This window comes from Coregonus lavaretus (genome assembly GCF_964263955.1).
Source record: "Coregonus lavaretus genome assembly, chromosome: 17".
NCBI lineage: Eukaryota > Metazoa > Chordata > Actinopteri > Salmoniformes > Salmonidae > Coregonus > Coregonus lavaretus.
In genome coordinates this window covers 32,371,448-32,383,996 of record NC_140004.1, presented here as the reverse complement: position 1 = coordinate 32,383,996, position 12,549 = coordinate 32,371,448, and the positions used below count along the sequence as shown (strand labels likewise).

The 12,549-nt window shown below is 42.9% G+C and overlaps 1 protein-coding gene across 3 annotated transcripts; it reads left to right on the top strand.

Moving 5' to 3' along the window:
• Positions 1 to 6,109: 6,109 nt before the first annotated feature.
• On the top strand, positions 6,110 to 12,353 carry rnf181 (ring finger protein 181). 3 transcript variants are annotated; one of them, XM_084180647.1, is made up of 6 exons: positions 6,110 to 6,223; positions 6,577 to 6,677; positions 6,879 to 7,012; positions 7,247 to 7,362; positions 11,520 to 11,594; positions 11,850 to 12,353. In XM_084180647.1, the coding sequence occupies exons 2-6, from the start codon at positions 6,592 to 6,594 to the stop codon at positions 11,907 to 11,909; spliced, it is 471 nt and encodes a 156-aa protein (XP_084036773.1). In that variant the 5' UTR covers positions 6,110 to 6,223; positions 6,577 to 6,591; the 3' UTR covers positions 11,910 to 12,353. The 3 variants fall into 3 exon arrangements, with proteins under 3 accessions (XP_084036773.1, XP_084036774.1, XP_084036775.1); XM_084180648.1 differs by having other exon boundaries at positions 6,150 to 6,228; XM_084180649.1 differs by having other exon boundaries at positions 6,172 to 6,223; positions 6,562 to 6,677.
• Positions 12,354 to 12,549: the final 196 nt, after the last annotated feature.

The window sequence follows — 12,549 nt, the reverse complement described above, 5'->3', positions numbered from 1 at the left end:
TCATAGCAGCCATCATCATTGGGATTATTGCATGGTTAGCGTCTGGCTCTGATGACAGAGAGCAACCTGCTGCAGGGCAACCCACCTCAGGGCCTTAGGATCCTAGACTGTCTGTCAGAGCAAAGGACATGGAAGAAATGAAGATGGAGGATGGAGACAGGGGCAGGCGAGACCTCAGAGGAAATAAGGAGTCAATCAGACAGAAATAGTGGATGTAGATAAAGAGAGAGGTTTTCTAGCACTCTGTTTGTGCTTTTGTCAAATACATTGCTGTCATTGTCAAGCCAAACATTTGGCATGATAATGAGTGACAAGGTGTTGGCATGATAATGGCACAAACAGACTGGCACTCAGGCTGTAGGTTTTCCACCTGAGCTCAAACTAGGTTTTGTGGGTTGACCTTTCTATGCCATCTGTGATATTGTTTGTTTTTAGAAGCATTTCAGGCTCTGTGCCCTGTCTGTAGATTGTTGAATGAAATGGTACCATCACTAGCTCAGCTGCTTCCACATTCGGTATCGTCTTCAACTGGCCCTAGTTGGTCAGGCTCACTGGTTTCACAGTCATACTCAGAAATGCTTCAGCCTCACCATAACATTTGGTATAGGTGAATGTTTTGTCAATTCAAATAAAACATATTGTGCCTTTGGAATGTAAAAAATCCCCATTGGATGAATTGTGTGACTGTTTCAAAGTATTCCATGTAAGCTGTAAGGGGACACCACAGAATTATATTTATCATGAAATGAAATGAGTAATTTCTTTTCTTAATTTCATTCTTCCTTTTTACGGTCAAAATAAATATACAAAAATGAACTTAATTTTGGATATGTATATAAAACGCTGTTATGTTTGAGGCCAATTTGGTAATGCAGTGTGAATATTTATATTTCATGTGTAATTCATTAGCCTACAGCTGAGAAATCACATTATATTTTCACCTGTCCCATATCCGTTTTTTGTATTTTCAATTTGTTACAGACTTTCCTTGCCTGTTGTTGTTTACCCTTGTCTTACTACTATTTCAAATATATATGTAAAACTGTAGTGCATTGTAAAATAAAAAGGAATTGACCAAATATATCTCCAGATAATTTTTATTTTGAATTGTGTGTACATAAATAGCAACTGACAGTGTTAAGAAATATCATAAAGCAGCCCCACTTTCAGTCAATTTGAGAGAGAGAGAGAGAGAGAGAGAGAGAGAGAGAGAGAGAGAGAGAGAGAGAGAGAGAGAGAGAGAGAGAGAGAGAGAGAGAGAGAGAGAGAGAGAGAGAGAGAGAGAGAGAGAGAGAGAGAGAGAGAGAGAGAGAGAGAGAGAGAGAGAGAGAGAGAGAGAGAGAGAGAGAGAGAGAGAGAGAGGAGAGAGAGAGAGAGAGAGAGAGAGAGAGAGAGAGAGAGAGAGAGAGAGAGAGACTCACTGAAATGAAGGATACATTCACCCAGCTGGAGGTAAGGCAGGTGGTGCTGGAACAGCAGGTGAACACACTCCAGACAGCACAGACCCAGACAACAACAACCCCCCTGAGGTAGAGAGAGACATGTCTGGACTATGGTGAGACAACATCAACAGGAGAACAACAGAGCACTAGAGGAGAGGATCAGAGTGCAGGAGGAGAATGTGAGAATGATGACGGGTGACAGAGAACAATCCATTAGAGTGCTGGCCACCCACGCATAGAAGCCAGCAGAACAGCCCACCTCAGATCCTGGCCAAAGTCTCGACACCACAGCAGAACAGTAGACCCTGATCATAGCCTCGACATCACAGCCATTCGCCTGGACCCTAAAGGATATCGGCCTCAACCGCAGACCCAACACCTCACACAGGAGCAACAGACCAACAGACACCCGCCCAGATCAGCGAGACATTCTCCCAGACCTCCAGGACCCCCCCGGACCTACACATAGAGGACCCCCGCCAAGAGGACCTACATCCAGACCACAGTACCATCAGCCACATCTACACCCCCACCAATTAACACCCCACCAAGTCAACCATGCCCACACCCCATTTAGGCCCCCTCAGATCAGACCTATGCCCCTCCTACCCACCCCATGCCCACTCCCGCAAAGAGGGCCTCAACATGAAAGTCACACATACGCCCAGGCCGTGAGAGCATGCAAACAGGCCCAACCCCCACTCTTACACTAGCCCAAGCCAATGGCATGTACCAGATGCTCAGCAGGCACTGCTCACAATTACTGGCCTGAGGCCAAACCACACGACCAACAACATTATGGACACTTTATGGAACACAAAGCCTTCACTATATCATCCTGGAATATCCAAGGCCTGAGGTCACCTGCCTTTGCCTAAAGAGCAGGAACCTGGACTTCACCAAAGAAATCGGAAATACAGACATTGTCATCCTACAAGAAACATGGTATAGAGGAGACGGACCCACTGGATGCCCTCTAGGTTACAGAGAGCTGGTAGTCCCATCCACCAAACTACCAGGTGTGAAACAGGGAAGGGACTCAGGGGGTATGCTAATTTGGTATAGAGCAGACCTAACTACGTCTATTAAATTAATCAAAACAGGAACATTTTACATTTGGCTAGAAATTCAAAAGGAAATTATCTCAACAGAAAAAAATGTCCTCCTGTGTGCTACCTATATCCCCCCACTAGAACCCCATACTTTAATGAAGACAGCTTCTCCATCCTGGAGGGGGAAATCAATCATTTCCAGACCCAGGGACATGTACTAGTCTGTGGCGACCTAAATGCCAGAACTGGACAAGAACCTGACACCCTCAGCACAAAGGGGGACAAACACCTACCTGAGGTGACAGCATTCCCTCCCCCATATGCCCCCCTAGGCACAACTATGACAACATAACCAACAAGTCAATGGTAGGCTTCGAGGGGACTCCTATGGTAGGTACACCTATAGCTCATCTCTTGGCAGTAGTACTGTAGACTACTTTATCACTGACCTCAACCCAGAGTCTCTCAGAGCGTTCACAGTCAGCCCACTGACACCCCTATCAGACCACAGCAAAATCACAGTCTACTTGAATAGAGCAATACTCAATCATGAGACATCAAAGCCAAAGGAACTGAAAAATATTAAGAAATGCTATAGATGGAAGGAAAGTAGTGTCGAATCCTACCAAAAAACAATTAGGCAACAACAAATTCAACTCCTTTTAGACAACTTCCTGGACAAAACGTTCCACTGTAATAGTGAAGGTGTAAACATGGCAGTAGAAAACCTAAACAGTATATTTGACCTCTCAGCTTCCCTATGACAAATGGTTTGATGAAGAATGCAAAAACCTAAGAAAGAAATTGAGAAACCTATCCAACCAAATACATAGAGACCCAGAAAACCTGATCTTACGCCTTCACTATGGTGAATCACTAAAACAATACAGAAATACACTACGGAAAAAGAAGGAACAGCATGTCAGAAATCAGCTCAATGTAATTAAAGAATCCATAGACTCTAACTACTTCTGGGAAAATTGGAAAACACTAAACAAACAACAACACGAAGAGCTATCTGTCCAAAATGGAGATGTATGGGTAAACCACTTCTCCAATCTTTTTGGCCCTATAACAAAGAACAAACAGCAAATAAATATACATGATCAACTGAAAATCTTAGAGTCAACTATTAAAGACTACCAGAACCCAATGGATTCTCCAATTACATTGAATGAACTACAGGACAAAATACAAACCCTCCAAACCAAAAAGGCCTGTGGTGTTGATGGTATCCTCAATGAAATGATAAAATATACAGACCTCAAATTCCAATTGGCTATACTTAAACTCTTTAACATCATCCTTAGCTCTGGCATCTTCCCCAATATTTGGAACCAAGGACTGATCACCCCAATCCATAAAAGTGGAGACAAATTTGACCCCAATAACTACCGTGGGATATGCGTCAACAGCAACCTTGGGAAAATCCTCTGCATTATCATTAACAGCAGACTAGTTCATTTCCTCAGTGAAAACAATGTACTGAGCAAATGTCAAATTGGCCTTTTAAATTACTGTACGACAGACCACGTATTCACCCTGCACACCCTAATTGACAAACAAACAAACCAAAACAAAGGCAAAGTCTTCTCATGCTTTGTTGATTTCAAAAAAGCTTTTGACTCAATTTGGCAAGAGGGTCTGCTATTCAAATTGATGGAAAGTGGGGTTGGGGAAAAACATATGACATTATAAAATACATGTACACAAACAACAAGTATGCAGTAAAATTGGCAAAAAACACACACATTTCTTTCCACAGGGCCGTGGGGTGAGACAGGGATGCAGTTTAAGCCCCACCCTCTTCAACATATGTATATCAACAAATTGGTGAGGGCACTAGAACAGTCTGCAGCGCCTGGCCTCACCCTACTAGAATCTGAAGTTAAATGTCTACTGTTTGCTGATGATCTGGTGCTTGTGTCACCAACCAAGGAGGGCCTACAGCAGCACCTAGATCTTATGCACAGATTCTGTCAGACCTGGGCCATGACAGTAAATCTCAGTAAGACAAAATAATGGTGTTCCAAAAAAGGTCCAGTTGCCAGGACCACAAATACAAATTCCATCTAGACACTGTTGCTCTAGAGCACACAAAAAACGATACATACCTCGGCCTAAACATCAGCGCCACAGGTAAGTTCCACAAAGCTGTGAACGATCTGCACAAGAAGGGCCTTCTATGCCATCAAAAGGAACATACAATTTGACATACCAATTAGGATCTGGCTATAAATACTTGAATCAGTTATAGAACCCATTGCCCTTTATGGTTGTGAGGTCTGGGGTCCTTTGTAGCTCAATTGGTAGAGCATAGCGCTTGTAACGCCAGGGTAGTGGGTTCGATCCCTGGGACCACCCATACGTAAAAAAATGTATGCACACATGACTGTAAGTCGCTTTGGATAAAAGCGTCTGCTAAATGGCATATTATTTCACCAACCAATAATTCAGAAAATGGGACAAGCACCAAATTGAGAGACTGCATGCAGAATTCTGCAAAAATATCCTCAGTATACAACGAAAAACACAAAATAATGCATGCAGAGCAGAATTAGGCCTATACCCGCTAATTATCAAAATCCAGAAAAGAGCCATTACATTTTATAACCACTGAAAAGGAAGCGATTCCCAAACCTTCCATAACAAAGCCATCACCTACAAAGAGATGAACTTGGAGAAGAGTCCCCTAAGTAAGCTGGTCCTGGGGCTCTGTTCACAAACACAAACAGACCCCACAGAGCCCCAGGACAAGAACAACAACACAATTAGACCCAACCAAATCATTAGAAAAATAAAATAAAATTACTTGACACATTGGAAAGAATTAACAAAAGAACAGCGCAAACTAGAATGCTATTTTGCCCTAAACAGAGAGTACACAGTGGCAGAATACCTGACCACTGTGACTGACCCAAAATTAAGGAAAGCTTTGACTATGTACATGTACAGACTCAGTGAGCATTGCTATTGAGGGAGGCCGCCGTAGGTAGACCTGGCTCTCAAGAGAAGACAGGCTATGTGCACACTACCCACAAAATGAGGTGGAAACTGAGTGGCACTTCCTAATCTCCTTCCAAATGTATGACCATATTAGAAAACAATCCAATTTTGATAAACTCCCATATCTATTGGGTAAAATACCACAGTGTGCCATCACAGCAGCAAGATTTGTGACCTGTTGCCACAAGAAAAGGGCAACCACTGAAGCACAAACACCATTGTAAATAGAACCCATATTTATGGTGATTTATTTCCCCTTTTGTATTTGAGCTATTTGCACATCATTACAATACTGTATATAGCCATAATATGACATTTGAAATGTTTATATTCCTTTGGAACTTTTTTGCGTGCAATGTTTACTATACATGTTTTATTGTTTATTTCATTTTCATTTATTATCTATTTTACTTGCTTTGGCAATGTAAACATATGTTTCCCATGTCAATAAGACCCTTTGAATTGAATTGAATCGAATCGAAGAGAGAGAGAGAGAGAGAGAGAGAGAGAGAGAGAGAGAGAGAGAGAGAGAGAGAGAGAGAGAGAGAGAGAGAGAGAGAGAGAGAGAGAGAGAGAGGACCGAGATCCTAGATCCTAAACCCCACCCACACATAACGTGTGATAGGACTGACAAACGTCACGTGAGGTTGCATTGTCATACCCGGTAGAATGACAGTGTGGTGTAGCTAGCTGCTGCATATTTCAGGGTATGACAAAACCCAGGTAATGTAAGTCAACTTTTGTGTGACTTTAATTTGATGTCGCAGTATAGCACAGTATATTCATTGACGTTTCTGTGTATTCGACAACTTGGCTAAAACAGCTCAATGAGAGAGTGGTTGAGCAGCATAGGGGTTAGCTAGCTAGCTAAATAAATTAGCTAGTTAGCTAACTGTGTTGCTAGCTAGCTTGCTAACATTATTGAATCAACTCGAGATTGGAAGGTAGCTTGAGCTTTCAGTGTCATTTTGCTCAATTTCTTTGTAGTCAGTTCAAAAAGATTAAAATGAGCTTAGCTTCATGGATAGCTAGTAGTTAGCTAATGTGGCTAAGGAAAATAGTTTGATGTTCCACAGATTTGTAATCTGAAGATGGCTTCTTATTTTGATGAGCATGACTGTGAACCAACGAATCCCGAAGAACAGTACCGTCAGAATGCACTACTAGAACTGGCCAGGTGAGAATCAAAGATCTACCTGACTAACTAGCTAACAACCCAAGAAATGGAACACAATCCAGTCTGTATTTTGTATGCAATATCCTACATCAACTGTCTGCCACTGAGAGACTGACATTGCATGTTCTTCGGCGGTTGGCATCCAACGTTATGGTGCATTACCGCCACATACTGTTACATTGCCTGTTGACCTCTGTGTAGGTCTTTGATGCAGGGCCTGGACATTGACTCAGGAGCGTTTGACCTATCGGACTGGGACCAGCGTCTTCCTCCCCCAGCTGCTAAAACAGCTGTCCAAACCTTACCTGTGGTTGTCATATCCCCAGAGCAAGCAGGTGAGTCCTGCAGCCCGCATAAGCTACCCTCTAGCTAATTACATTTGAAAAACATTTTGGGATTATAGGCTACTATCACATTTTTTGGGGAGCAATACGATGCTGTCTCATGTGGTAGCTAATTTAATTTTAATTCATTAAAATTGCACGCAAGACTACCTCTGCAGTCTGCAAGTATAGTCTATTGTCTGTTTCAGACTGTGTGATTTAACTCTCTCTCTCCCCCTCATCCAGACAAAGGGCTGAAGTGTCCTGTGTGTCTGCTGGAGTTTGAGGAGCAGGAGACAGTGCGGGAGATGCCCTGCAAACACCTCTTTCACTCTGGTTGTATCCTGCCCTGGTTAGGGAAGGTGAGGGCTTGGCCACTGAATCGTCACACACACACACACACACACACACACACACACACACACACACACACACACACAGATCAATTCTTCACATGTTGGTTTGATGGTATGTACAATATGAATGAACTAATTACCTGAACTCAGTGCAATATACACTGAGTGTACAAAACATAAAGAACAGCCCATACAAACACATTGATTAATAGATTCACTACATGGAACAACAGATAGTCCCCCCACCCCAAAAAAAAGTTTGTTCTGGGGTGTCTGTCCTATATCTGAGTGGAATAAGAAAGATCAGGAAACATTATTTTTTACATGTATTTAACCCCTTATTTTTGGCACTGAACAGCCTCCATATATACAGTGCGTTTGGAAAGTATTCAGACCCCTTGATTTTTCCACATTTTGTTACGTTACAGCCTTATTCTAAAATGGAATAAGTTGTTTTTTTCCCTCATCAATTTACACACAATACCCCATAATGACAAAGCAAAAACAGGTTTTTAGAATTTTTTGTAAATGTATATTTTTCGTTGTTGTTGAAATATCACATTTACATAAGTATTCAGACCATTTACTCAGTACTTTGTTGAAGCACCTTAGGTAGTGATTACAGCCTCGAGTCTTCTTGGGTATAACGCTACAAGCTTGGCACACCTGTTTTGTGGCATTTCTCCCATTCTTCTCTGCAGATCCTCTCAACCTCTGTCAGGTTGGATGGGGAGCGTCGCTGTACAGCTATTTCCAGAGATGTTAGATCAGGTTCTAGTCCGGGCTCTGGCTGGCCACTCAAGGACATTCAGAGACTTGTCCCAAAGCCACTCCTGCGTTGTCTTGGCTGTGTGCTTAGGGTCGTTGTCCTGTTGGAAGGTGAACCTTCCTTCGCCCCAGTCTGAGGTCCTGAGCTCTCTCTCGCAGGTTTTCATCAAGGATCTCTCTGTACTTTGCTCCGTTTATCTTTCCCTCGATCCTGACTAGTCTCCCAGTCCCTGCCGCTGAAAAACATCCCCACAGCATGATGCTTTCATCGTAGGGATGGTGCCAGGTTTGTTCCAGATGTGACGCTTGGCATTCAGGCCAAAGAGTTCAATCTTGGTTTCATCAGACCAGAGAATCTTGTTTCTCATGGTCTGAGAGTCCGTTAGGTGCCTTTAGGCAAACTCCAAGTGGGCTGTCATGTGCCTTTTTACTGAGGAGTGGCTTCCGTCTGGCCACTCTACCATAAAGGTCTGATTGGTGGAGTGCTGCAGAGATGGTTGTCCTTCTGGAAGGTTCTCCCTTCTCCATAGAGGAACTCTGGAGCTCTGTCAGAGTGACCATCGGGTTCTTGGTCACCTCCCTGACCAAGGCCCTTCTCCCCTGATTGCTCAGTTTGGCCGGGAGGCCAGCTCTAGGAAGAGTCTTGGTGGTTCCAAACTTCTTCCATTTAAGAATGATGGAGGCCACTGTGTTCTTGGGGACCTTTAATGCTGCACATTTTGTGGTGCCCTTCCCCAGATCTGTGCCTCGACACAATCCTGTCTCGGCACTCTACGGACAATTCCTTCAACCTCATGGCTTGCTTTTTGCTCTGACATGCACTGTCAACTGTGGGACCTTATATAGACAGGTGTGTGCCTTTCCAAATCATCTCCAATCAATTGAATTTACCACAGGTGGTCTCCAATCAAGTTGTAGAAACATCTCAAGGATTATCAATGGAAACAGGATGCAACTGAGCTCAATTTCGAGCCTCATAGCAAAGGGTCTGAATACTTATGTAAATATGGTATTTCTTATTTTTGACTTTTCTCTTAGTCATTATCGGGTATTGTGTGTAGCTTGATGAGGATTTTAATATTAATTTAATCCATTTTAGAATGGCTGTAACGTAACAAAATGTGGAAAAAGTGAAGAGGTCTGAATACTTTCCGAATGCACTGTACACTATATGACCAAAAGTATGTGGACACCTGCATACTTTTGGTCATGAAGTGTACACATATTTTTGGTCATGTAGTCTACTAAGCTATATGGAATTGTTTTAACAAGGTCATACCAAGGATCATTTTGCCATTTGATTTAGAATTTTATGACCCCTTGAAGTATCAAAGAATATACAGTACCAGTCAAAAGTTTGGACACACCTACTCATTCAAGGGTTTTTCTTTATTTTTACTATTTTCTACATTATAGAATAATAGTGAAGACATCAAAACTATGAAATAACACATGGAATCATGTAGTAACCAAAAAAGTGTTAAACAAATCAAAATATATTTTAGATTTTAGATTCTTCAAAGTAGCCACCCTTTGCCTTGGTGACAGCTTTGCACACTCTTGTATTCAACCCCTTATTTTTGTCACAGTCGACATATATACACTACATGACCAAAAGTATGTGGACACCATATCGTCAAACATCTCATTCCAAAATCATGGGCATTAATGTGGAGTTGGTTCCCCCATTTCCTGTTATAACAGCCTCCACTCTTTTGGGAAGGCTTTCCACTAGATGTGGGGACTTGCTTCCATTCAGCCACAATAGCATTAGTGAGATTGGGCACTGATGTTGGGCGATAAGGCCTGGCTTGCAGTCAGCGTTCCAATTCATCCCAAAGGTGTTTGATGCGGTTGAGGTCAGGGCTCTGCAGGCCAGTCATGTTCTTCCACACCGATCTCGACAAACCATTTCTGTATGGACTTCGCTTTGTGCATGGGGGCATTGTCATGCTGAAACAGGAAAGGGCCTTCCCCAAACTGTTGCCACAAAGTTGGAAGCACAGAATCGTCTAGAATGTAATTGTATGCTGTAGCGTTAAGATTTCCCTTCACTGGAACTAAGGGGCCCAAGCCGAACCATGAAAAACAGCCCCAGACCATTATTCCTCCTCCACCAAACTTTACAGTTGGCACTATGCATTCGGGCAAGTAGTGTTCCCCTGGCATCCGCCAAACCCAGATTTGTCCATCGGACTGCCAGATGGTGAAGCGTTATTCATCACTCCAGAGAATGCGTTTCCACTGCTCCAGAGTCCAATGGCGGCGAGCTTTACACCACTCCAGCCGACGCATGGTGATCTTAGACTTGTGTGCTGCTGCTCGGCTATGGAAACCCATTTCATGAAGCTCCCGACTAACAGTTCTTGTGCTGACGTTGCTTCCAGAGGCAGTTTGGAACTCAGTAGTGAGTGTTGCAACCGAGGACAGACGATTTTTACGCGCTACGCCCTTCAGCACTAGGCGGTCCTGTTCTGTGTGCTTGTGTGGCCTACCACTTCACGGCTATGCCGTTGTTGCTCCTACACGTTTCCACTTCACAATAACACCACTTACAGTTGACCGGGGCAGCTCTAGCAGGGCAGAAATTTTACTGTGTGCTCGATATTATACACCTGTCAGCAACGAGTCTTGTGTGGGCATCCTAGTACAAAACAACTGACATGTTCGTACGAGTCTCACCTTTCCACAGAGGGGTCATATTAGTGTTTAGCCAAAACTGTTCAGACGCTACAGACAGAAGTTGGCAGATCGGCTATACCAACTTCAGACGAGTTCCAAGACGCTTGTGGGGGTCATAGAGCAAAACGGAGAACACCCTCGTCTTCGTGAGAGTCTCATCTTTCCGTAGCGTGGTCATAATAGTTTGCCAAACCGTTCGGACGCTACAGAGGATTTTGTGAGAAGACCGATTTTCGGGATGTCTCATGGTCTGACAAACACTGCCCCAGCTCTTTCACCGCAGATGCGCAAGTGCGACATAGGCGGATGTTGTGGATTGAGACGCATCCAATGCAACAAAAAAAACATATCTCTAGCTTAAACTGGCAGATTTTTATGGGGATTGTTTTATTATGCTAATTTAGATTTCCATGCGGGCGCGGACATCGACCTTAGGGATAATAGCTTTCACCTGGATAGTCTGTCATGGAAAGAGTTCATAATGATTTGTACACTCAGGGTATAACATTTACATTTTAGTCATTTAGCAGACACTCTTATCCAGAGCGACTTACAGGAGCAATTGGGGTTAAGTGCCTTGCTCAAGGGCACATCAATAGATGTTTCACCTAGTCAACTTGGAGATTCGAACCAGCGACCTTTCGGTTACGCTCTTAACCACTAGGCTATAACCCTTGATGAATTCCTCTAACCCTTGCTGTCTATCATCACAGACAAATTCTTGCCCGCTATGCCGCCTCGAGCTACCAACCGACAATCCAGAGTATGAAGAGTTCAAGAAGGACAAGGTGGGTGTGGAACTAGGGCATCAGCGATAATAATCCACAGTCATTATCCTGTGAAATGGGAAATCAAATTCAAAGTGCTTTTCCCTTTTAGAGTTGAAATCTGCGTCCCAAATGGCACCCTATTAACTATGTAGTGCCCTATGGGCCCTGGTCAAAACCAAAGTAGTGATCTGTATAGTGAATAGGGTGCCATTTGGGACACAGAAATGGTCAGCGTCAACCCGTTACTAAATGGAGCATTTCTGTCTGTTACAGGACAGGAGAAAACAGAGGGAACACAGACTGGAAGATCTGCATGGAGCCATGTACACATAACGGCTCAGAGCACACTGCATATTTCACATTTCTAGCATTGGGTCGCAATAGAATTAAGAATTGACAAAAGCTGCAAATAATATTGTGTAGCTATTATGTTTTATCGTATGTACTGTAAATATGTCCGTTTTAAATACAGTCAATTGTACAAAGACCTGTTGTGATACAGATTCAAAATATGGATGATCATTATACAATGAAATGAATACTGAGACAGTTGAGTCCGTTTGAACTCTCTCTACATTCCCTGCCTTAACACATCATAGCATTTCTTCCTTTTCTTTTTCCCCAAGATGCAATACATTGACCAAAACAGATGATTAAATGGCTTTTCATGGTGTATGTTTTGCTGGCCTCACAATATTTATCAGACTTGAAATACAATCTGTTTATAGTGTTGATTGCTTTGGCACCAGCATTAAAGGCCCAGTGCAGTCAAAATTCTGTTTTCCCTGTGTTTTGTATCATTTTGTACAACAGCTGATGAAACATTGGTTATAGTTGCTGGTTAAAAATCTACACAGGACTTTCTAATCAGTCGTTTTGTATGGGCAGGAGTTCCAGGTTTCCATGGTGGTAAATTTGATAATAGACCAATAATAAAGAGTTCCTAACCTCAATTTGAATAACTGCTATTTTT